A 26188-nucleotide genomic window follows, 5' to 3' on the forward strand; every position below is an offset into this window, starting at 1 on the left:
TTTATACAAATATACACTCAGTCTGTCTGTAGATCCATAAACCTTTATTGTAACAGTAAAATCTATCCAACACAAGAGGCCTTCAGCTCTGATCTGCCTGCTCAGCCGTTGGACAGAACAAGTTAAATCCCATTTTTTTTAAACGGGAGAGCAGTTACAGATCTGATAATAAAAAAATGTAATGTTATTATTTCCTATAAATATTGTCATGACACTCTTGTCATGTGATCCAGAATCAATTTCATTTTTTCAAAGCATTTCAACACATCAGAGGAAATCTCTGTTCCTCTAAAATAAATAAATAGTCCTAGGATTATGGTGCTTGGCCTACAGTGAGCAACGCAGAACTCAGTGTGAGTGTGGCCGGATCACTTCTATAGGCATTGGTTATGTGCTGCTGAAGTGAGGCTGAGGTCGGCTTTTGTTTCCTGGGCTTGCTGCAGGCTGAAGACACAGTCCTGAAGATTGATGGAGGGCCATGCTGTTCAAACAGCAGGCACTGCTGAGACAGAAGCTCTTCGTACTGGGCAGTCTTGCTATTGGAAGTGTTCTCTACTTGGTGGCCCGGGTCGGGACTTTGGATAGGTGAGTCATCTGTGTCACATTCTGAAACATACTGATGCCTTTCTTAAAAGCATTCTTAATAAATTAATTATTTAATGTATAATAGAATAGAATAGAATAGAATAGAATAGAATAGAATAGAATAGAATAGAATAGAATAGAATAGAAATAGTTTTCAGTACAACCCAAACTAAATCCAACAGACAACAGAAATACACTGTACAGTTAGAGGTTGCCAATATGACATTTCTAACATTTAAATCATAAATTCTTTGTCAGAGTTCTTGTTGTGAAGTTATTAGCTATTCAGTTCCAAACTGATTGCATAACCTGAAAAAAAATGAACAAAGTTAAAATCTTCAATCATGACAACCAGGTTTTTCACAGTCAAATGAACCCTGACGTTTTCCTGGATAAAGAATAAAGGAAAGAAATGATTGTTATCAGTGTCTGAGTGTTAACATTAGCTGGTCCAAAAAGGACAAATAAACAAATTGAGCTCAATCATTTGTTCAGAAGCTGAGAACACATCAACTTCCATTACTCTGTGTATGTGCAGACACTGAAATGAGCAAAAAAATAGTTCTTTACACAAGCAATGTGAATCTTCTTTATTCCTTTCAGGCTCCAGCCCATTTGTCCAATTGAGAGTAAATTTTCCACCCCTGGACCGGAGCAGATTCCTCTCCGCACACTGCAGTTTAAGCGTGGCGTGCTCCATGAACGGGGCAATGTCACCAAAGAGCAAATTCGTCCACACAACTTGGTTCAACAGCTACCTCGAGCCATTATTATTGGGGTTCGTAAAGGCGGAACTCGCGCGCTGCTGGAAATGCTTAACTTACATCCTGCCGTGGTCAAAGCCTCACAGGAGATACACTTCTTTGACAACGACAAAAACTATGCCCGTGGCATCGAGTGGTACAGAGGAAAAATGCCCTACTCCTTCCCCCATCAGATCACTATTGAGAAAAGTCCTGCGTATTTCATCACAGAGGAAGTTCCTGAGCGCATCTTCAAGATGAACTCCTCCATCAAGCTGTTGATCATCGTACGGGAGCCCACCACTAGAGCGGTGTCTGATTACACGCAGGTGTTGGAGGGAAAAGAGCGCAAAAACAAAACTTACCACAAGTTTGAGAAATTAGCTGTTGATTCCAACACTTGTGAGGTGAACACAAAGTACAAAGCTGTCCGGACCAGCATCTACACCAAACACTTGGAGCGCTGGCTGAAGTATTTTCCTGTGGAACAGTTCCACATTGTTGATGGGGATCGCCTCATAACAGACCCACTGCCGGAGCTGCAGCTGGTAGAGCACTTCCTCAACCTCCCGTCCAGGATCAGCCAGTACAACCTGTACTTCAATGTCACCAGGGGGTTTTACTGTCTGCGGTTCAACATTGTCTTCAGCAAGTGCCTAGCAGGCAGCAAGGGTCGCATCCATCCTGAGGTGGACCCAGCTGTGGTGACTAAACTGCAGAAGTTCTTTCATCCCTTCAATCAGAAATTTTATCAGATTACTGGCAGAACATTCAACTGGCCTTGATGAGTCACAAAGTCCTGCAATGAGATTATTTAGTGGAATCTTGTTTTCATTTTTCTAAGTGTTAATTGAACTATGAGTTGATCTTACTGAAAAAAATGATCAAATTGAAAGTTCCTTTAGCAAAATCATTTTTCACTGAAGAGAATTAAAATAAAAATAGCTAAAAGCACTCATTCATGCACATCCAGAAACAAACGATTTCTGTGACTAAATCGAGTGTTTATTTTTTAAAGGAATTCATGCTGGTGTAATTAGCTTTAAGACTGACGCTTTTTTTCAGATAACACACTTCAGAATAATGAAAGAAATGAATGAGAGAAGAAATGAATGGATGGATGAGTGAATTCTTAAATAAATGAATGAGTGAAGAAATGAATAAGTGAATTCAGATGAGTGAATGAATGAACAAACAAATTCTTTGTCACATTGTTTATATGATCCAAACTGCATGTCCTACCCATGACATCCAAATGTTATAATTTCATAGCTCACTGTTGTGTAAGTTCTTTTGGTTCATGCTCTTCAATCACAGGATTTTTAAATACATTTGTTAAACAACCTTTTTTTTTATTATTCTTTGTCCAAAGGGCTTTAGAGTTTCAAGAATAAAGATCTGGTGTTTTAGGTTTTCAGTATTTACTGTAGCTTTGACACTTTCTGGGGATTAAACAGAAGTTTGCTGTTTCTAAAAGCTGTTTCATCTAATTCTAGCAAAAGCAAAAAAAAAAGCTACAAGAAGCTGTAAGAAAATCTGGAGCTGGCCTTAGACGTCTGTCAGACCACTTCTATTCTGTGTCCATGTGCAAATATTCACTGTAATACATGTGTTGTTAAAAAATAAGTGGATTAAAGAACATGGAAACCTTTCTGGAATTATTTGTGTTTTGGTTTCCTCTTGTACATCCTGTTGATGATCTCACCTTAATGTACCACTAAGCTCTGCGGATAAGTGATTGGATCAGGTCCTGTACCTCAACAGTCATTTTGAATCATTAAATGGCTAAACACTCCATTTTTTTAAGTAATATGTGCTGTGCTTCAAATATCAGAGTGGATTAGACGTTCAATGAAGTGTATTAATAATCAGTCAGTGGTTGGATCCCCGCTCCCCCCAGCCAACTGTTGTTGTGTCCATGGGCAACCTTACCCTGCCTGCTTCTAGTGTGGCTCCACTGGTGTGTGAATGCGTAGGAATGTCCCGGGGATAGTCAGAGGGGCCGTAGGCAGCAAGACCTCTGTCAGTCTGTCCCAGGGCAGCTATGGCCATTCAGTGAGGAGTGACTGAATAATGGATACATGTTGTAAGCACTTTGAGTGTTTGGAAACATCCAATCCATTTTTATTGAAACATCCTTATTCACATTTTATGAAAGCTTGGTTTAAGAAAACCAAGAGCGATAAATGAACATGTATTCCTCATGGTTTCTAATCTTTTATGTATTTTCTAAGATTTTTTTTTTTCTGGAAAGTACTACCACAGTGGCAAAAGAGATTTCATGAGCTACAGCTTGACTGACAAGTCAAGTGCAAAATGTTCTGCTCCTGGTTAACATCTGTATTATTTCCAACAAAGAAGAAACTTGCTGATGGAATAAAGTATCTTTTAGCCCAAATTGCCTGATTGGATGAATAATCTCCAGTTTGACTGTAGATGCTGAGAAGAGAAAGCTAAAGCCTTAGTCCCAACTGCTCTTAGGGGTGGGCACGGGCTGTCTGCAGATGAAAAAGGGCCAAATCTGTATGAGACAAGCAGGCGGCCCGCACGAAATTTCAAGATTGTAGACCACTCAGTGAATGTTCATGCTCAGTTTTTCTACGGGCTGGTGCGGGCGGCAGGTCGTCAGGTACTTTAACAACACACAACGGCAGGCACAGGTGAAGTATGTAAGACACAGGCATTTCATGTTGATTTTTCATTTTTTCCGCCCCCCTGAGCAAGAACACCCATACCTCATCAGTTTGTAACTTCCATTATCCTAACAAATACTTCACCATGTACTTACGAAATGCAAAACAATAACCTTTAAGGTGGTTGTGCAAGCCTCAAGGGAACTACAAGACATCTTAAGGAGCAGCCACTCCTCTCTACGACTCTTGACGGGCCAGAAAACCCAAAAACTGTAGACTTTAGACGGCTCGTAGACTGGATCAGGTCTGTGTGCGATTGGAAGAATTTCTGACCAATCGGCATCAAACTTTATGCCCATGTCTGTGATTAACTGGCTTTTGTGACACATAGAGAATTGTTTTGATTGGACATATTTTTAGGTTTCAAGAGTAAAACTGTTTTGTTTGCACTTATTTTTGAGTCTCAAGTGCATTTTTATGTTTCAAGTGCAAAATATTTTTGAGCACACAAAATATTTCAAGTATTTCAAGTACGCTTGGAATAATGGGACACATAAATCACTCCATAGACGAGGACAAGGCCAGAGCAGAGGACCAAGTGGTGTAAGTAAAAAAAAAAGGGCTTTGTGGCTTTGAGGGAGGAGTTGAAGAAGCAGAGGTGAAGAACAAATTTAAATAAGGTTCAACAGTGCAAAGCAAAGTCCAGATAAAGGAGATTTTCACGTGCCTGAAGCATGAATTGAGTGTGAAGTGGGGCTGTGCGACTCTGAGTCTGTCAGAAGGAAGAGGCTCAAACTGGGGTAGAAGGTTGCAGAGTCTTGTACTAAAATGATCTCCTGGTGGCATGGCTAGACTACCACAGACAGAACTGGCAATCCACATATCATGTGTTGATGCCCTGCCCCAAAGACGCAAAACAAAAGAACAAGGACAAAGAAACTTAAAGTGGGGCGCAGGGGCGGAGCCCAACCTTGCCCCGCCCAGCCCACGTAGCCCCTCCCACTCAGCGACGCCGTGCAGATGTTCTCCATCCAGCTCTTGTCTTTCTGTTAACGCGAATTGAGCCTCACCTGTGGAGCTAAAGGAGCTTGTAGCATGGCGTACACGGTTGCAGGTGGAACTAAGAAGAAGGTCTGCTACTACTACGACGGTAAGAGCTGCTGTGTGGCGCACGAGCCAGGCTAACGCTAGCTGTTAGCATCGAGCATGTGCTAGCATCGGTCAGTTACGGTCGGAACTCATTTCTCCGGGGCTAAAGTCTTTTCTGCTTCATTGAAACGGTGTAAAGCCAACATCTGAGGGGGGCACTGTACGTTAAGTAGCCGGCGCCTCACGTCTGTCTCCACCCCTCGTTGTGTGAGTTACGGCTACGTACGTCAGTCTTGTTTGAGACCCAGGCAGTTCAGCCGGCGTTCTGTTGTGATCTTTCAAGATCCCACCGAGGAGAACCCACATCCGGGAACGTATGAGGAGAAAAGCTTTTAACGTCTTTAACGAGGTTGCCGTCCCACAATGCAACCATCCACAGAACACACGACTGGCAGCCTCTACTGCTTCCAGACGAGCACGCGCGGCCTGGCTCACCTACACGTCACGTGACCGTCTGCAGAAGCCCCGGGTGGCTCTAAACCTGCGTTCAGGTCCAAACACAAGCGTGTCCGATCGCTTTAAGTTATTATTTTTTTTTAAATCAAAAACCTGTGTTGTTTTCTGGGACATAGTTTCTGCAGAGCATTAACCTCTGAGTTGTGGGTGGGACTGTTGATGCAGAGCACCCCCCCCCCCCCCCCCCGTTTACACTCTACTCTACCACTAGCTTACAGCCCCTCACAACCCCATCCTCACATTAGCAGTGCAACAAAAAAGATGGCCAATATCAGATCTATCCCGATTCCAGCTCAGACGAGGAAAACAAAGACGTTCATGGATCCATTAGTCTGCAGGTGGATGCCTTAAGGCCCGTACACACCGGGACGAATATTCGCCAGGCGTTATTCGCCAGCGTTTTTCGCCACGTTTTTTGTGTTCACACCCAGGCGATTTTCGCTGACGATGAGTGGAGTGAACATGCAATTTCATTCCCTGACATTAGATGGCGCTTAATGTAAAACTGAAATACTCCTGTACACAAGGTGGCGCTGCGCAACTTTACGCTTCTTAAAGTCGCTTTTCACTCAGAAGAAGAGAGCAAGTTTTTACACGCTTGTCAGAATCAAACAAAGAAAACATGAATATTTCAAGCACCAGTAGCTCCAACTGGTGCTTGGTTCGGGGATGTTTTAGAATGTCCGTCATTATTGCTTCGCGGCTGTGTAGACGCTACTTGGCGTCTATCTTCTTCGCTGGTATGTGTGCTCAGCAAGGCAGTTTTGTGTTTGAGCGCCCCCAAGTTGTGTTTTACTGTAACTTCAGAAGCTCCAGACACGTGAGCAAAAGCGCCGTTCTCATTGGTCGAGTAGATTTCGTCGGAAAAAAAAAACGAACCCGAGGCGTTTTTTTTTGGACGCTTTAACGCCTGGCGTTTTTTCGCGTCGATGTGCACACTCTCGTTGGTGCCCTTTGTTTAGTCACGAGGCGTTAAACGTCGGCGAAAATCGCCGGCGAAATTCGTCCCGGTGTGAACAGGCCTTTAGAGTGGAACAGAACAGGGAGCTTGGGGCTTGCTTATAGCTATTCCCAACTGCATATTTTTTATCCGCTCCTGACTCACAACAGTTTGAACAAAGAAATACTCGGAAATTCAATTTTCTGTTTAATTTTCTTCATATTCAGAATAATGCTGCCAGAACGTGTTAAAAACACCATGTTCATTTAAGCAATTCACTTCACCTTTTTCTGCGGTCACATTTAGCTTAGAGCAGTCCCACGTGCACTAATGACGTGCACATCACTTTGAAATGACTAGATTACTGATGCAGATGTAGATCTTCGTGAACATAAGTGTCATAAAAGTTCAGCCCATTAGAACTGGCACTTGTTTAGAGCGGTTTCATATTTTAATAATCTGACTGAAATCATAATGTAAAGAATAAACTGACATTATGAGATGTCAGAGTACATTTTGGTTGGGAGGGTCCAGTTTGTTGGACAGGGATCAGTCCCGTTTTCTGTCTGCTGTAAACTGTTCCTGGTTTGTTTACTGAGCAGTAATAAATAACGGTGAGGATGTGAGTCATCGTTCTGAAGCTTCGGTTGTTCCACAGATCAGTGCTCTGAGTTGTCTTCCTCTGTCGTTTGCTGCTCATGTTCTCTGTTGGAACAACACAGATGCCAACAGTTGAATCAGAAAAGCTGGTGGAGCTAATGTTGGCAATCTGCATCATTGATTTTGTGTTTTTCTTGTGTCTAGGTGATGTTGGAAACTACTATTATGGACAAGGACACCCCATGAAGCCACATCGGATCCGCATGACTCACAACCTCCTCCTGAACTATGGCCTCTACAGAAAAATGGAGATCTATGTATGTTTTCCTGTGCTCTGTTGCTGTGAGGAGCGTGTCTCCATGTGACCTGATCCTCAGCAGACTTCAGACATTAGGAAACGTCGATTTAGCTTGGCGGTTTGCTCTTAGTTCTGTGTTCGCTCCTGCTTTCATTCAGTTCTGGTTTCTTCCCTTCCACCTTTCTCCTGGTTTCAGAGGCCACACAAAGCCACCGCAGACGAGATGACCAAATACCACAGTGACGACTACATCAAGTTCCTCAGATCCATACGGCCAGACAACATGTCCGAGTTCAGCAAGCAGATGCAGCGCTGTGAGTGGGCTCTGTTGACGTTCAGACAAACTTAAGGAAGCATTTTGTACAGGATACAAGTCAAGTGAAGTGGATTGTCAGTGAAGCTACAATCCGTCAAATGTTTCCAACGCTGGACGTGGGACCACCTACTTTTATTGAGGCATCTGATTGGTCACTTTATAAGTGATAAACCTGAACTATAGACTGCATAACCTAGAGAATTGCATAACCTGAACTATAGAATGATGTAAAAACAAAAGGGATGACGTCATCAGAAAAAGTATGGTTCTTCTGACCAATAGAATGACTGAGGAACAGCTGTTTATTTCTCTATAAAAGTCGATTTTGGATTTTGCGATTTTGGCTTTTTGGAACCAGCAGGTACTTCCTGTTTGGAATGCCATGGGGAGGAGGGCCACTCAGTCCAGTTTTCTTATATAGTCAATGGCTCATACCAAACGCGATTTGCAAGTCATGGCATCTAGTTTACATGTTAAGTCAATCTACAGATTTGGTTAGAAGGCCCGTGGCTCATTTTAAGTGTCAGGGGGGTGCAGTTCTTTAGTGGTGGGGCATTTTAGACAGTGGGGCTACACAGTGTGGCAACATTTCACAGTGCAGCACCATGTTTCCAGAGTTTAACTATGGCAAAGAGTTTGTGTTGCTTCAACCAATCAGGGACTCAGCTTTGGCCCGTGACGTCTTGATGAGGTGATCAGTGGGTGGAGTCTAAAACAGACATGAAGGAGAACCTGATCATTCTCTTCGTGAACTTCACACTTTCCTTATTATCATTGAGACAATAATAAAACGATTCTACAAGTAGTATACAGTAAACCCTTGTTTTTCGCGGGGGTTACGTTCCAAAAAAACCTGTAATAGGCAAAATCCGTGAAGTAGAAACCTTTATTTTATTTTAAATATTATTATACAATTAAATACTTATACATTATTATACATTGAAAAGAAAGAACAAACCATTTTACAGGCTCAAGCATTTGTTTCACAAATAAAAGTACTTTATAAAAGTTTTTTTTTCAACAAATAACGTCTGTACTGTTCTGTCAAATAATAATTTGAATCATCGATGTGAACAGAAGGCTTCAAATCGCGGAGATTAGCCCCGCCCACCGCGACCCGAGAGTAATTGAATTAAACGGGAGAAAATTTAAAATGATAATAAAAAAAAATACAAAGTACAGTGGGACAAATAGTGAGTCAGGTGTATTTCACTGCTATTCAGACTGAGCCGCTGCATCCTGACTCCGCTCTGCAGTGTTTTCTTCTTTTGAAGCCCGCGGTGCAGCTGTGTTTGTTCAGGAGAAGAACACAGTGATAGGCAGTTGTTGCTCTTTTTTCTATGGGTTTTAGAGATACTCGAAATTGCAAGAGAATTTGCACGTACATAATGTAAATTTGGCAAGCTGTTTTATGTACGTGTACAAATTAAACTGCAACGTTATTGACGCACAGGAAGAGAAGAATTAGAGTGACTTTTTAGCCAATCAGAATGCAGAACACAATGCACGATGCAAATCCGTGAAGAAGTGAAACCGTGAAAAGTAAACCGCGTTATAGTCCCTCCTGGGACTAATGAGGGACAGCAAGTCATCACACTGGGTCACAGAGACAGAAGTACCGCTGAAAGCATCTGTCATTCAGATGCAGCTCCTGCAGCAGACGGTGAAGCTCTCCATACTGGGGGAGTCTCTGAATGATCTCAGACATGGACACATGATTACTGATGATTTTGTAGAGCTCTTTGAAATAAATAAACCTGAAACTAAATCACTTCTGCTTGAAACACAAAGCTATTGAAGCAAGCTTTGTTTTTTTTGTTTTTAGGAAGCCCAGGTTATGACTTTTCATTGGTGTAATCTTTTTCAGTCAACGTTGGGGAGGACTGTCCTGTGTTCGATGGCCTGTTTGAGTTCTGTCAGCTGTCAGCCGGCGGTTCTGCTGGTGAGTCCACACAAACCACATCGTGCTTGTGGGACGTTACTAGTTAGAGACTAGTGTTACCTCAATTCCTCAAAGCTCAAAGCTGAGCTCTGCATCAGACCTGAACCCTGACCCCCTGCCCTGGTCTCTTTGGACAGCTGGGGCTGTGAAGCTGAACAGGCAGCAGACGGACATTGCCGTGAACTGGGCGGGGGGACTCCACCACGCCAAGAAGTCTGAGGCTTCGGGCTTCTGCTACGTGAACGACATTGTGTTGGCCATCCTGGAGCTCCTCAAGTCAGAGGAATTCTCATGAACTTCTCATCCACGGCTTTTCGTTTTCGGCAGATGAATGACCCTGGGTCTTGTCACCAGGTACCACCAGAGGGTGCTTTACATCGACATTGACATCCACCATGGAGATGGAGTGGAGGAGGCCTTCTACACCACTGACAGGGTCATGACGGTGTCTTTCCATAAATACGGAGAGTACTTCCCTGGAACTGGAGACCTCAGGGTGAGCAGTGATCACAAACAGACTGATGCCTGAGTGGAGATGGTTCGATCTTCCTCATGAAGGGTTTGTTGGTGTCTCCTGTGGTCCTCAGGATATTGGAGCTGGAAAAGGCAAATACTACGCTGTAAACTTTCCCCTGCGGGATGGGATTGATGACGAGTCATACGAGCAAATCTTCAAACCCGTAAGACACAGCCACACTGGAAATGATGAAGAACCTGTCAGTGGTGGCCTCATGTGCTGTTTGGGCCTGCAGGTGATGTCAAAGGTGATGGAGATGTACCAGCCCAGTGCTGTGGTTCTGCAGTGCGGTTCAGACTCCCTGTCAGGAGACCGCCTCGGATGCTTCAACCTCACCATCCGCGGTACAACGCAGCCCCACGCTACCTGCATGAGTGACACCGGCAGGACGGCCCTAACGCGTTGTTGTTGCAGGTCATGCCAAATGCGTGGAGTACATCAAGTCCTTCAACCTCCCGTTGCTCATGCTGGGGGGAGGAGGATATACCATTCGCAATGTGGCGCGCTGCTGGACTTACGAGACTGCTGTGGCTCTGGACACGGAAATCCCAGACGGTTGGTCTCTTGTTGTGTCAGAGAGCTTCAGCTGCTGTGACCTGCATGCATTCATGCAGGTACGCATGTGAACCAGCAGGGGGTGCAAACGTTCCGTGTAAAACGAAGGAGCGTTGTTCCCAGAGGACAGCTGCTTTTGTTGCAGGTGCTTCTGCGGACGAATCAACAATAGAACCAAAACGTTTAAAGCTGGTAGCTATAATTCAGATTGTATTTTGACTTCAGTTAACACAACAGTCTTTTCCCATGATGCTTTTGGGCCTCTGAGCTCCTCATTCTGTGCAGCTGCTGGAAGCATCAGTTTGTCTGCTTTCCATGCAGAGATCTCCTGCATCTGACTCTTTCTTTGACTCCTTCAGAACTGCCTTACAACGACTACTTTGAGTACTTTGGACCCGACTTCAAGCTGCACATCAGCCCCTCCAACATGACCAACCAGAACACACAGGAGTACCTGGATAAGATCAAGTACGTTTGTCTGGAATTACCGGGCCTTTGCTTCTGTGTCGGTATTGATGAAATAACCAGAAAAGCAGCACTGATATGCAACACGATGGTGAAGTGTTTGCACGATCAATGTAAACCAGCTGGTTCTGACCCGGACAACAGTGGCTTTGCTAACGTGAAGTGTTGCATTGTGGCACAAAGCTGCTCTGGAGTTACACTCATTGCATAAACAGTTGTAGAGTTATGATAACGTGGTAAGAACGTTTGTTCTTTTGCACTTGTTGGTGACTGCTCTGACATCAAAGTGTTCAGGCCCTTACTTGTATTTTTAAAATGGCAGAGTGAAAATCATTTGGATAACGGAGTCGAGGCTCTCATCAGCTTCAGTTGTCCTGCTGTGACTATTTTTTATTCTTTTTACAAGCAAACGGCTCCTGATTGTCTGATTTCACTACCAGTCTACAGCAGCACTCAGACGATCTAGTAATCCTTGGCACCGGGTTGAGCGGCCATCTCATTTAGCCGTTTTTCAGTTGAACTGAAACCAAACGGTTTGTCTTTGTGTGATGAAGTAGTTGTTTAAACGCCTCTTGGGAGTCAGACTGACGGCCCGTGTGTGTGTTCAGGCAGCGCCTGTTCGAGAACCTGCGGATGCTTCCTCACGCTCCAGGAGTTCAGATGCAGGCCATCCCAGAGGACGCCGTCCCAGACGATCCGCTGGACGAGGACAAGGAGGATCCCGACAAACGCCTGTCTAGTAAGACTGCTCGCACTTCCCGCCCTCCACAAACCTCCCGTGATCGCCCACGTCCCCGCTGCTGCATCAGCGTGTTGCTGTGTGTCCACAGTTCGGGCCACGGATAAGAGGATAGTCTGCGAGGAGGAGTTCTCCGATTCAGAGGACGAAGGGGAGGGAGGCCGGAGGAACGTGGCCAGCCACAAGAAGGGAGGCAAGCGGCCCCGCCTGGAGGAGGAAAAGAAGGAGGGAGAGGAGAAGAAAGCTGGTTGGTAACGGGGCAGATGGGAAGGAAAGAAGCTGGATGGAATCTGAAGCGTCTGACGTTTCTACTTCCATCCATAGATGTAAAGGAAGAGGAGAAGACGAAGGACAGCAACTCAGAGAAAACGGATTCCAAAAGGTGAAGTGTCAGCAGCTCCTGTGGAGGACTCCATCCTGTGATGGTCTCACGTTGTTTGAGCTTCCTGTTCGGACTCCACCCTCACATCCACCTGTCACCTTCCTCTGCAGTGTGAAGACGGAGCAGAGCAGCAGCGCCTGAACCCGGTTCTCCGCCGTGCAGCTCGTCACGGAGAGGCATTTTATTTATTGAGACTCCATGGTTGGACTCCAAGTCCCTTCCAACAACCACTTTGCATTTTTTCCAGAACCATGTGTTTCCAATGTGCTTGATCTTCTGAAGGAAACTTGAGCTCTTTTTGTTTTTAGCAAAACTCTGCAGGTGAAACTCCAATAGAAGTTGTTAATTTTTGATAATTTGCCTTTGTTAATAAAACTTTTTATACTGTTTCCTGAGCAGATTCTTTTGGGGGATTTGTGTAGTAAAACTGTTCAGACACTAGAGGTCACCAAGAGTTTTTGATTTCCATAATTATTACATTCTGAGGTAGAATCACATACAGGAATCATTTGGTCAGCATGAAATCCAGAACTACTTGTGGCTTTTTTAACTTTTAGTTTCGAATTTTGTTCAAAAAGTGGTTAAACATTTGACCCACATAGAAGTTTTATTCTCCAGAGGAGTAGTCTGTCGACAAAATGTTTTAAGAAATCCAGATTCAACTTAAAACGACCCCACCTGAATGATTCTGGGCTTTAAAAACAGGCTGACATGCTGTAAAGATCATGGATGTGCTCTGACATGTGGGCAGAGAGGACAGGCGGGTGGGTTCTGTGCTGGTTTGGGACAGGAAAGATGAGAATGAGGCAACATTGACTTCACTCAGCTCCCGCCGCACAGGTTAACGTGTCACACCTGGATAGGATGACGGTGGGAACAAAATCAAATAGGATCCAGATTTGTTTCAGCCTGTTTCTGCCGTCAGAAGCAGCCGCTGTGCTTCAGGGGGCTGGTAACACTTTTCCCACCAAGTCGCTGCAATCTGCATGTCAGGTACGTAGGTCTAATTCCATATCGTTTATTTTCAGTAATCTTTTGTACAAAACATTGCATTTCATGAACAGCAGCTCGACAGCTGCTGCAGCCACAGAGCAACAGTTTCATGAGAAAATAAGACAAGTTCTGCTCTGGCTCTGCAGCTTCTGTGTGCAGCTGGATAACAGTTAATATCGCTGACATGCATCCCTGCAGCATATTTGTGACAGTTTGACATTTGACCTAGTTCTACAGAAACACTTGACTCAGTTCCTACTTAAAATTCGGCAATGCGGCTTCTGTCCAAACTCTTAAGAGCCGTGAACCGTGTCTGAATGTTTGGATCTTCGTACAGCAACGAAGAGCAGGCATGTCCAAAGTAAAGTGCAGCCCACATAAGTTTCCACCGGCCTGCAGGCTCCTGTGGTAAATCAATAATATGCGCCCCTCCAGCACTTTCTAAAAACTGTGATTGTCTAAATTAAAAACTGCTGTAAACCTGTTACTGGACCCTACTGTCACACTTTTCCTGTTCATTTTTTAAAATTTCAAAAATAAATATGAAACTTGAAAGCAGGAGCCTTCAGGACAAGTAGAGAATTGGAGCATTTTTTAGTGAAATCCAAAACGTTGTGTCTCTGGTTTGTACGTTTGAATAAGATAACCATTCATTTCTTGATCATGATTTGAATTTAGTAGTTTACCGTGAGCATTTATTAGTATTTGTCTCATTTTAAACACTTCAAACACAAAAGGGGGTTCCTTCTGTGATTGTATGAATTTATTTAAAGATTTTTCAAATAAAGTAGATTTTAGTATTTACTTTTATGTACTTTTTACATTTTGGGAAATCATTTTAAGTATTTCTTCTGTTCTTCTGTGTATTTTTGTCAGCGCAGATCTTTTCTATACTTCATCTGATTTCTGCCATTCAGGTATCAAAATGTTCTGCAAGTCAAGGACTTTATTGCTCTCTTCTGCAACTAGTGGTTCTTCTGCAATTCAACAAAGTTGCTGCAACATTTGTACTAGCAACACACTGGGAAGGCTCTTCTGCAATCCTAACTTCTGCATACTTTGTGCTATTTTAAAAACTCAAACATGCATTTGTTCTGCTGTCTGTGGACTTTCAGCTGTCTTTAAATAATTTGGCAAATATTTACACTTTTTTTATAAATTTCAAATATAATTTAAGTCTATGGGGATTCCACTTTTTCTTCACTGTTTTTGAAATGTATCTCCTCCTAAAATATCAGAGTAACTGACACCATTCAAACTTTAAAAGGTAGTGGAGGGATTGGGCTGTACAAGTGTTTAGTTTTGGATATTTCAAACAGCTTTTGAACTACAGCCGTTTGAAATGAGACATTTTTGACCCCTCATCATATTTTAGCATCAGTGTGCTCGGTTGGTTGGTTGGGTGTGGGACTGGCACGTGGGAAACCTGCGGTTGCTTTCCGGGGGGTGCAATGAGTTTCATCCAGTGTGGGTCCTCAGGGAAAGACCCTTCCAGCTACTCAACTATGTAGCCACAACGTCTCCCTGTGCCGGTCCCCAGCCCGGATTGTAATTAATAATTTTGTTAAAATAATGTATTTTGATGCCTTTTGCACTATATAAAGAAATGAAAAGTATCTTGTTGTTATATAGAATTTGCATAAAATAATTCATTTGCATTTAATGCCAAAGTTTGAATGTCAGGCTAGCCCTCACACATTTCCATCTCACCAAATCTGGCCCCCTATGCTAACCTTTTGGACCCCCCTGACATGGACCTTTCATTTGAGTGTGTGCAGAAAAAACAGGAGATGCAGCTCAAATTTTATTCAGATTTATTCCTTTTTTTTTTTGCTTTTAGTGAAAACCCAAACACCTGAAGCAGGAGGATGTAACATTCCACCTCTAAGCGGAATCTGTCAAAGCCTCTGCACTATTTACAAAAGAAGAGAAACAAAAAAAGTTACATGATGCTACAGCAACATTTGCATCCGACAGATCTGAGTCCAGTGGACAGAAAAGTCCCAGTCAGTCAGTGAGAGCTCCTCTCTGTGTGGCTGTTTGAGTGTCTCTGCTGGTATTTGACAGAAGAATGACGGCTGCAAACTTCGTAGCTCCTAGAGATCCAGATCTGTCTTTGTACAATAATCACAGTTAAAAACAAGGTTCCTATACATACTTACATTTTCATCAAAGTCAGAAAACCAACAATAAACAATAAACGCCTATTTGAATCACAGCCAATGAGAAGTGAGGAGTTCCTGTGGGCAGGTGTGCTGTCCTGCACAGCACTCTGGGCCACGTCCTGGACTCTGAAGGCTTAGTGTTGTGGATCCCGCAGAGTTTCTGTTCTTCCTCCATTGACAGCGGAAGGCCCGCCCGTTTCATCCCCGCCGGCGTGCCATTTCCAATGTTGTGTCAAAAAAGAAAAATTAATACTGATGCAAAAATGTGTGGCAAATGTGGAAGTTTTGGATCTGAAGCCGCCCGCCGTCCCGGCCCAAAGGACCGGGGTGGGTTTTGTAAGGTGGAGGAGAAATCAGAGATGAAGAGAAGAAAAAACTTTAAAACCTCCTGGTTTTCAGGTGAATTCTTTGACACAAACAGGGAAGTCTTTTCTGATTTTTGGGATAATTCCTTCTTCTTCTTTTGCCATTTATTGATCTGCCTCAGGCACAGAGGCTGGAGCTTCTGATGCTGCTTCCTGCGAGGGTTCCTCTGCTTTTGGTGCTTCCTCCTCTTTGGGACCCTCTTCTACTTTGGGGGGCTCCTCCACTTTGGGGGCCTCCTCCACTTTAGGAGCCTCCTCCACTTTGGGGGCCTCCTCTATTTTAGGAGCCTCCTCCACTTTGGGGGCCTCCTCTGCTTTGGGGGCCTCCTCCACTTTGGGGGCCTCCTCAACCTTTGGAGCCTCCTCTGCTTTGGGGGCCTCCTCAACACGTTTCTCCTCACTCTCTGGCTCATCTGCAGGCTTCTCCCTTTCAGCTGCCTCCTCCTTGGCAGGTTCTGTGCCCCCCTCTGCTGGCTTGTCCTCCGCAGGTTTTTCTTGGTTGTCAGTCTTGGTCCCCTCTGCAGATGCTCCTGCCGCCTCCTCCTCGTTTTCAGCACCGTCGCCTGTCTCCTTTTTGGTCTTTTTGAAGGAAAAGCCACTCAGCTTAAAAGACTTCTTGAAGGAAAATCGTTTCTTTTTCTTTTTCGGGGTCTCATTGCTGGTGGAGGGAGTTGCACTGTTGTCCGCCTTGGCTCCTGCCTCCCCCTCCGCCTTCTCCCCACCTGCAACCCCTGTCTCAGCAGGGGTGGCCTCTGCCTTCCCTGGCTCCTCTTTGGGGCTGTCTTCGGCCGGCGCAGCCCCGTTGGCCTGAGGCGCCTCTTTCCCCTCCTCTGCTGCAGCAGGAGAAGCGTCCCCGTTCACTCTGACGTGGCCGTTTTCCTAAAACAAAAGAGGAAACAGGATGAGATCGTCTCACGGCACGAGCAGTGCCACGGACGGACGGCAGGAGCAGTAGAGACCGGTGGATCATGAGCATCCACTAAAGCTGACCCCTCACTACTGAGTGCTGCACAATGCGGAGCCTGCGTGCCCAAACCCCCGCAGACTGGACAAACAAAGCCCCGACTCCCCGTCTGGTAGGAAAAAGCTCCGCGCGCTCCGTGCGCAGACGCGCTCTGCTGTCTGTGACGCACGGACCGCCGCGCGGCTACATCCACACTTTCTGCTCAGGTGAAGAGACAAAAAGCAGCCGCGCGGAGGCTCCAGCCAGACCCAGCAAAGCTGCAGAACCTGCACCGGTACTGGAACGGGCGCAGAACCGCGAGCGGAGCTGCTGCAGGCGGCTTTGGATCCAAGCGGAATCAACTGTTGCGCATTCAGAGCACAAAACGCATCGAATGGAGGCAGAGCGCAGCGCCGCCACACAACAGAGCCCCCCTCCCACTCACCCCTCCTCCACCTAACACACACCACCCCCCACATAGATGCAGAGATGAGCCGAAAAATCTTCCTCTACCTGTCCGTTGGCCTTGGAGGGGGACGCAGCAGCCTCTCCGGCTTTCTCCACTCCCGTCTCCACGCCCCCGGGGGTCTTGGACTCTTGCGCTCCCATAACTTTCGGCTCCAACCAGGAGATCCACGGGACAAAAAGACTCGCGAGCCTCTCTTTCTTTATTGAAATGCAAAGCTCCGCGCTGCCGCCTCCCCCCGCGCTGGCGTCTGTCTTCCCGAACACAGAGAAAGTTCAGAGGAAAACCAAAGCAGAGTCCAGCTGGAGTGGCGGGAAGCTTCAGGCTGAGTCAGCGGGACACCGAAAATCCCCGTCGGGCTCCGCGGCGCTGCAAACGGGCTGCAGAGGCAGGAATTCCGCTCGTCAAAAGATGCGGAGTCCAACGCCCAAGAGAGGAGATGAATGAGCGCGGCGAGCGAGGACGCGGCTCAGCCAATCACAGCCGCCGCAGGGCGCCGGGGCGGAGCTTAAGCAAGGGTTGTTGTGCTGCGTTTACTGACCGTTGGAAAACGCGATGTTTTTAACCCGTTTGCCCCTAATGACCTGGAACCCGTTAATCCGGTTTTGAAGCAACTCTGAAGTTCGGCTGAAGTTAAAATCGGTTGATCAGAGACTGAGTTTCGACAAAAAAAAGGCTTGTGCTTCATTAGACCCCCCCCCCCAACTTTGAACAAGAAGTTTATTTTAGAAGTATACTTGATTATAAGTATACATATACGTAAATATAGCAAGTAGGCCAATAGTATATATAGACCACATATGTGGAATATGTTCTAATTGAAGACTTTTTCAGACAAAGTTTGAACAAAGTATACTGCCTAGTTTACAACATAGACTAAGTATAGTTGTAGTATACTTCTACTTTTTGCTAAGAGAAGCTGAACTTTACTAGTTACCTTATTCAGTGATGGTTTTTATACACTAGCTTCAAACACACAAAGTTTATCTGATTAAGATGGGATGTTAACACACAAATGCGAGAAGAAAAATAACACATTTATTTTTATCTTGTAATTATGTTTATTTAGACAGAGTAAGAAAAAAAATCTTATTTTCAATTTTGGCAAAAGGCTCAACCTTTGGAGAAGGAAAAATGAAAAGAGTCACAGAAGACAAATAGAGAGAACGACAGCGTTAAAATCACTGAAGAGATTCTGAATTTGTTTTCCGCATATTTTTATTGTGCTGTCATACCTTCTTTTTCATCACTAGCGGTCTGCTTTGCTCCTCAGCTACCTGTTTTTCCAGGTGTTTCCACACAGGTGTGTTAATCAAGATGAGCAAACTCCAGAGCGTTTGCTCGTCCAAATCTTCATACCTGCACTTTTCTGCTTAACTGCACCAGAGAAAAATCCCAGTCCTGCTGTAAAGATTTATGATCAAATGATTTATAGTTTCTCTCTTTTGAAAGACAACAGTCGAAGCATTTCACAGCTTCCTTAGACACAGCAAGAAAACACGAAACCTTTTGTGTCAGTTTACCTGTTCTCACTTCCTGATGGGGAAACAACACTTCACCAGGTGGCTGGGGGTGGGGGGTTCCACTCCTGAAAATGGGTTAAGGGTTGGAGTAGTTATGTAATGATCTGCCTGTATATGCTGCTTCATGTTGTTTCTATTGCCTGGATTTGAGGAAACGTAAACTTATGGAGACAAAGAAGAAATAGATGAAAGTGCAGTCGATGGGGCATTTGTGGAACTTTTCCAACAACTGCAGCTTCTGTCTCTGGCTCAGGGTGTGCAGGTTGATTGGTGGGGGCGGAGAGGAAAACCTGCTTCTGCCTTGTTGACGACTAAATGTACCCTGTGTGGGTTTTCAAACTGGTTTCTCAGCCCCACATTTGCGATGCAAATGCATGGAAGAGAAATGTAGCCGTCCTCATCTCACAAAGTTCAGAGCTATCAGAGCTGATCTGCACAGGTGGACTTCCTGGAGAAGTTTCAGATTGCTGATAGGAAATGTTATCAAGTTCAATGCAAAGCAGCATAATGGTGCTGTCCTCACCTGCATGATGACCACTAAGAGGATTTGCCAGCTGAACAAACCTTTCTCAGCTGCCTGCTGCTATTATGCACAAGATGCTCTCAAATGTAACAATAAATAGTGAAACTGACTCAAAATAATGAATCAAATACCAGTTTGATTTAGCAAAAACTTAACATTCCCTCAAACCTTTTTCTATGATCAGTTATGTTCAAGAGAAACTAAAGAAAAAAATCAACCTCCTGCTTGAAAAAAACCCAACAAGAGTTTCTCCCTTTTACCTAACTGTTAAATGTGAACAAATAATGATGAGACCTGACAGTAGATGCTGCTTTTGTTATTCTGGACTGAAAACAGAAGTTGTTACTTTTGCAGAAACAAAACTAAACCACGCAGAATCAAAACAGTTCAGCGGAACAAGCCATTCGCTCAAAAGCCGACGTTCCTCATCACGGACCAGAAGATGCTCTTTAGAAGCATCATTAAATGTTTTACCAAACCAAACAATCAAACACTAAAATATAAGTAATTTTAATTTAGGTAACATGACTTATTAGTCATGTTAATGTTTATTAATCACATTGTAACCTCCCATCAGTGAAGACTTGTTCTTTAAGGAGGCAACTACAAAAAACGATAGAATTTTTCATGAAACAAATATATTGACTGAAAATATGCTGCTAATCGGCATTTAGTAACGGATCCTCAGTGTATTTAGTTCATGCGTGTCAGGTCAAATGCTTTGTTCCCCTATTAGTTCAAAGTGTTGCCATAGTTATGTTTATTTATTAAATGTTGATGCTTCTGCCACAAGCCTGTCTCCTGCATTTGGTTCCTTCACTCACGACGTTCTGACATATATATTATAACAATACATTACAAGTTTTTTTGAAAGGCCCAGTCCTATAAAATTGTTGTTTTTAACATGTTCTTGTGAATTCTTTAATTGTGGAGGTCAAATATAAAGTAAATGAAGCTCTAAATTGCATTTCTGAGTACCGGGGATTTCTTTATTCAAATGATTGTGAATCAGGAGCAGACGGTGTGACTGGTAGACAAATAGATCCATGAACGTCTTTGTTTTCCTGGTCTGAGCTGGAATCTGGATCTAAACTGTACGACTGGATAGATCTGATATTGATGTCCATTTTTGTTGCACCGCCAATGGCACCATAGGGTTGTGAGGGGCTGCAAGTTAGCAGGGGGGAGTGTAAATAAAAACTCTAACAGTCCCGCCCACAACTCAGAGGTGAATTTCTGATGAACTCCTGCCGCTCTGCAGAAACTATGTCCTAGAAAACGACCCAGGTTTTTGATTTTGGCTAAAAACAGTATATTCCTAATCAAAAAACCACTGTGGACACTTTGAAAATAGGTCAGAGTGGAACTTAAAAAGATCAAGATGAACTACCATGTTTGATCAGACACACTAAAAAGCCTTAAATTAAAAAAAAAAAGCTGACATTGTGCCTCATAATCCAGAGCGCTTTATATATGGATTCCTTCATGTTGTGTTTATAATGTCAAAGCGTTTTTAAGAGCTACACAGCACTTTGTCAAAATGTCATTCTATTCTTTTTAAGAGTTGCAAACAACGTTGGGTGCCGTTGTGAACATGCCAACATGGCTAACACATAGCAGTGTACAAACTGTTTGTTTACATGTTACTAACAAGGTTGGGAGTTAGTGTAGTCGTAGTAACCTTTGTCTTATTGGTGTCAGTCTGTTTTTTTAGGAATTGCAAAAAAAGGTTTGGTAGCTACAGGTGTTGGGAAAACACTAATTGACAAACAAGTTCTAGAGTTACTGCATGCAAGAATGACAAATGACATCCTGACAAATCTCTACGGTCCTTAAGTAACTGGATGCAGCAACAACTGCAAAAGAGATGAAGTCATGAGTAAACTGTAAGGTAAGACAGACGAGGTAGCTGAAGGGAAGAAACCAAGAACCAGGAGAAAGGGACGTCCCATCAATGCATTCACAGGCCAAATGTCCCCAAATGATCAGATTGGTGCTACCACTCTGCATTCTAACGTGCTAGGATGAAGGATTTTGGGTTAAAGCAGAAATCAACCACCACAGTACACAAAAGATCTGACAAATATCATACCTACCAGTGGAAAAACGATGTCAAATGTTTAAAGACTCTTTCTTCTATATTCCTGAGAAGTTTGTCATATTGTAGATTGTCACGTGACATAACAGGTGGGATTTGGTTTCTGACTTATTACAATAGTAAGGAGTCCACATGGCAATGGGTGTAAACTGGAGAAGTTTCAGGGCAAACAAGTTAAGGTTTTTGTTGTGATAATGGGGGGGGGGGGGGGTATTCTGTTTCACATGGGGCCCTAGACTGTACGGATGAAGACAATGCCCAAGTTCTGATAAGTATTGTGGAGCATGAGAAGGTTTTTTGCAACGGGTGGAATAACAAGAACCCAGGTGCAGATAAGAATCAGGCTGAGACTCTATATGCACTAAGCAGTAGGGGTGTGTATTGGCAATACAATACATATCACGACACACGTCACCATATATAGCCCGATATATCCTAAGACAGAACCAGAGACAATATTTCACTTTTTAAAAGAGGATGACTTAAAAAAAACTTTGTCTAAATATTAATACAACCTACACATGAATAAAATGGAAAAAAAGTAATTTTATTTAAAGATCAGAATGTTAAGCACAGTGACTGTATCTCATATACAAGATGTTTTTCCCAAGCACAATCCTCATCCTTTCCTTTGGGTAAAAAAATAAAAATTTTTATCAAAACTCAACTCTTCTGATTTCCATAACAAAACTAATTTTCAGTATAAGACAAAAAAAGAATAAATGCTTATTAACTGGTAAGTTACTAAAAGTATGGCCGAGAGCATAAAGGGATGTTTATTTCCAATCCTGCTAAATGTAGCCGAACCGGTACTCTGAAAACGGTTCAGGAACCTCACCACTTCTTTACAGAAACATGTAAGTGTGACGAAGCCACGTGGCAGTGGGAATGACACCACTGGTATTTGGCTAAAATTCTTTGTTTCCATGACAGTCTTCACCGCAGTGCTGCCGCTTGGTTTTCACACATGCGGAAGTAAACATGTAGTTGACTGCTCATCACCCAGACAACAGTCTTTTGTGTATATCACTCGGATCCATCAGGTCGCTGAATTACAATCTTTTGCTGTGAAATACTGCCAAACGTTAGCTCACTTCAACTTCAGCATTTTGACTGAAGCTCAGCGCGCTGCGCATCTGCATGGGTTTACTTGTTCTTGAATGCGACGAAGCATCGAAATCCACATTTTTATATGGTACTGGTAGCAACTTGGCACAGTTTTGGTTTGGTACCTATCCCAAGTTAAAATCTGTACACTGGGCTCTGTAACAACCAAAACTGCGAGGCTAATAAATGAACATCGGTAACACTTTATATTAAGATTCCTTAACAAGCTTTGTTAACACATTAACAAGCATTATAAATTAATTTATAGGGTGTTAGTAAGACATTTATTAGTACAAGAAGTCTAATAAGGTTTATTAAATTACTTAGTTAACACATTTACAAGCATTATTATTGGGATGTTTTCAAGATGCTAATGATGCATTTACTGATATTATAGGTGCTTAACAAATGTGTCAGTGTTAATAAGCTTAATAAGATTTATTAACAACCTTTGTTAACAAATTAAGAAGTATTATTATTGTTTGGGGTTCTAGTAAGATATTTATTAGCATTATAGATGCCTGACACAAGCCTTAGGGTTCAAAAGCTTAATAAGTTTTATTAACTAACGTAACAAATTAATAGGCTTTATTAATGTGTCAGATGCTAGTAAGATATTTATTAGCATTATAGATGTCTTGCAAATACCTGAAAGTGTTAATAAGATTTATTAACATCTAAAGTCAGACCATTGTCTTCTAAATCCATATTACTAAACTGCTTATTAGCTTTACAAATGTATTAATTAACTTTGTTTATAGTTTATTAATTGTTTTGCAGCACCTCATCTAAAGTGTGGACGTTTTTTACCACAAAAAACCACAAAGCATAAAGATTGTAAAAAGAACTTTATGACATTAAAACAGACTAAACATACACAAATCGTTCTGTAAAAGATATATAATAATTTAATTCAGACAAATAATTTTTTTAAAAACATATATACTGGTGTTGGATGACTAGCATCATAGCTAATAGGATAAAGTATTAGCATCTATCCTGAGTGAAACATTCATTGCAAATCCCATCACCAGGAGACAGTTCTCTGCATTCAATGCCAACTGCATTCAACCACTGTTGCCTTGCTTCAAAGTCCACAAGAAAGTTGCACAAGCCAGTCATTTTTGAAGACCGAAGACAATAAACCTACAGGAGCCATGCTAAAGCTAACACGCTAACCTGCCCATCTATGAATAAAGATGGGCAGGTTAACTAATGTCACCATTGGCTAATGAATCTGTCAATCAAACTCATCAGCAAAACAGGCGTGCTCACTTTCAGCCAATTGAATGGCCTCTTAGACTTTGCTTTCACACAGGTGACGAAAAAAGCCCCGCCCATCTTTGATTCTGTACCGGTCGGTCGTTAGCGTGTCAGACAAATAAAAGTTTTTTTTAAACCCGAAGAAACCCGCTAAACTTACTTCAATGAATGGAAAACCGGATCATCAATAATCCACACCTCGATCTCAGGAAAACAGTCTTTTTTTTTTCTTCGTCACCTCAGTCCCACTGATGTTTCTATTGTTGTTTTGTTGTTGTTTTCGTTTTCCCTTCTATCTCTTTTTTTCTTTCCTTTACTCCCCCCCCCTCTCCCCCCTCATTATATGTAAATCACCTGGAAGCAACTCATCCTCGGTAAGTATTTATTTATGCACGGAACGGGCGCGCGCACACACAAGCGCACACAGGGGCGTGCACATGCGATCCCGCACACACACGCCGACATACTGCAATCACCTCACACAGGCTCTCATAGGACGCACGCGACACGCAGCTCACATAGCCAGAAAACGTTCACGCGCACAGCGCTTCTCAATGCGGGCACGCGCACACGGACTGGTACACAAGCACTACTTAGCTTTACACCTTTTCAGTCAGAGCAGTTATGAACAGTCTTAACATCGTTAGCTGGAATGTGCGTGGACTTGGCTCTGAGCCAAAGAGACTGAAAGTGTTAAATCACCTGGATGGTCTAAAAGCAGATATAGCTTTACTGCAGGAGACCCATTTATCGGATTCTTTGAATCACCTTATGTGCTGCTTACAATTTCCAGTTATATACTCTGCCAGTTACAACTCCAAACAACGAGGAGTTGCTGTTTTAATTAATAAAAATCTTAATTTTACTCATAAGGATACAGTTACTGACCCAGAAGGCAGATTTGTAATCATTAACATATCCATTCAGAATAAGGACTTTTGTATAGTGAGTATTTATGGTCCTAATGTTGACGACTCTTCCTTCTTTCACAGATTCTTCACCTCACTCTCAGTTCACTCTGACTCCACAATCATTATAGGAGGAGACTTCAACCTTGTTTTGGACCCTGAACTTGACAGACTCAGCACAGCAGCAAATCAGCGTACATGGCGATCTGCAAGTATTCTAAAGCAGTACATGAATGATCTGGGTCTCTGCGACACGTGGCGCTCATGTCATCCAAGCACTAAGGGGTTCACCTTTTTTTCTCCAGTTCACTATTCACACTCCCGTTTAGACTATTTATTAATCAGTAACTCTCTTTTAAAAAATATTCAAAGCTCCAATATCCATCCAATTATTATCAGTGATCATGCACCAGTCTCTGTAAACATTTCTAGGGAAAAATCCACACCCTCTGGTACAACCTGGAGGTTTAATACGTCTCTGTTAAAGGACCAGGAATTTCTTGAATTCTTTAAAAAAGAGTGGGCAACCTTCTTAGACTTCAACAATACTCCAGACATCCCACCGTGCGTTCTTTGGGAAACAGCAAAGGCAGTCATGAGAGGGAAAATCATTTCTTATTCAACGCACAAAAAACGCAAAGAGAAAGCAGATTTATTAGAATTAGAAAATAAAATCAAAACCCTGGAGACTGCTTATGCTGCTTCTGCACAGGAACACATTCTGGGAGATCTGAAAAATTTAAAGCTGCAGTTAAATGACATCATTAATAAACTGAAGGAAAGAGAATCGTCCGTTTTTGGGTTCTTTCCATCCATGCGTGTTCGATAGTCGAGAGTGGTAAAACAAACAAGGATATTTCAACCGGTTTAAAAATACACAGAGTTTATTTCCCTGACAATAGTTCTAAAGCACAGTTTAAAACATTAATGCAGATATATCTGGATTCTCAAGTAAAGATCTACTGACGCACAAGTTACATGCGAATTACTCGTAGATTTTCCTAAGAACAATGGAAAACTTTGAAAACAGTCTTTTTAAGATGTGTTTGAATCTCCGCCTTCCGGAAAGATCATGGTCGCTGGTCCTCCGCCCCTGGTCGCTCTGATTCGTCAGCTGATAGCCCGCCTGCTTCCACCGGCCAATAGCTGAAGGTTGCAAAGTCCAGATCTGCTCCGCCTTTCCAGGGGTGGGGGCCATTCACCGGCGCACACAATCCATGATCAAAAGGAGTCCTCCTCTGGTCCAAAGTAAATCATACCAGCCAAACGAATACTCCATCGCCGGCACGAGATCAGAGGTCAGCTTCATCCTCCACATGAGAACACGAACCTGAACACTTTCCCAAGGATAAGGTGTTCAACCCAGATAGTAGAAATGTAGTCCATGACATATTTATTGCGTCTCTGGAAACTCCTAGATTTGCACAAAGAAGTCCTAGTTGCTGCTGCAACTACAAAGCACAAGTGAAGGTCACTGGAGAATAAGTCCTGTTGAGTTCAAAATGAGTTCACTT

General features: G+C 43.2%; 3 protein-coding genes across 5 annotated transcripts in view; 2 read left to right on the forward strand and 1 right to left on the reverse strand.

Moving 5' to 3' along the window:
* hs3st5 (heparan sulfate-glucosamine 3-sulfotransferase 5) overlaps positions 1 to 2986 on the forward strand; it is a 64298-nt gene extending 61312 nt beyond the window's left edge. For both annotated transcript variants that reach the window (XM_004083915.4, XM_020714460.2), the window contains exons 3-4: positions 444 to 585; positions 1189 to 2986. In XM_004083915.4, coding sequence (XP_004083963.1) covers positions 479 to 585; positions 1189 to 2113 — 1032 coding nt within the window. In that variant the 5' untranslated portion in view covers positions 444 to 478 and the 3' untranslated portion in view covers positions 2114 to 2986. The remainder of the gene's footprint in view (positions 1 to 443; positions 586 to 1188) is intronic.
* A 1950-nt stretch (positions 2987 to 4936) lies between these two features.
* hdac2 (histone deacetylase 2) lies at positions 4937 to 12709 on the forward strand. Its single transcript, XM_004083916.4, has 14 exons — positions 4937 to 5111; positions 7311 to 7423; positions 7601 to 7718; positions 9588 to 9662; positions 9800 to 9938; positions 10017 to 10158; positions 10250 to 10342; positions 10415 to 10523; positions 10594 to 10734; positions 11094 to 11202; positions 11808 to 11938; positions 12030 to 12185; positions 12263 to 12320; positions 12431 to 12709. The coding sequence occupies exons 1-14, from the start codon at positions 5057 to 5059 to the stop codon at positions 12459 to 12461; spliced, it is 1470 nt and encodes a 489-aa protein (XP_004083964.1). The 5' UTR covers positions 4937 to 5056; the 3' UTR covers positions 12462 to 12709.
* A 2401-nt stretch (positions 12710 to 15110) lies between these two features.
* Positions 15111 to 17679, reverse strand: marcks (myristoylated alanine rich protein kinase C substrate). Of its 2 annotated transcripts, XM_023953101.1 has the most exons (3): positions 17300 to 17679; positions 16222 to 16722; positions 15111 to 16149 (listed from the first exon to the last, which is right to left on the reverse strand). In XM_023953101.1, the coding sequence occupies exons 1-3, from the start codon at positions 17393 to 17395 to the stop codon at positions 15949 to 15951; spliced, it is 798 nt and encodes a 265-aa protein (XP_023808869.1). In that variant the 5' UTR covers positions 17396 to 17679; the 3' UTR covers positions 15111 to 15948. The 2 variants fall into 2 exon arrangements, with proteins under 2 accessions (XP_023808869.1, XP_004083965.1); XM_004083917.4 differs by having other exon boundaries at positions 15111 to 16722.
* Positions 17680 to 26188: the final 8509 nt, after the last annotated feature.

The sequence above is a fragment of the Oryzias latipes genome, chromosome 24 (genome assembly GCF_002234675.1).
Source record: "Oryzias latipes chromosome 24, ASM223467v1".
Lineage (NCBI taxonomy): Eukaryota > Metazoa > Chordata > Actinopteri > Beloniformes > Adrianichthyidae > Oryzias > Oryzias latipes.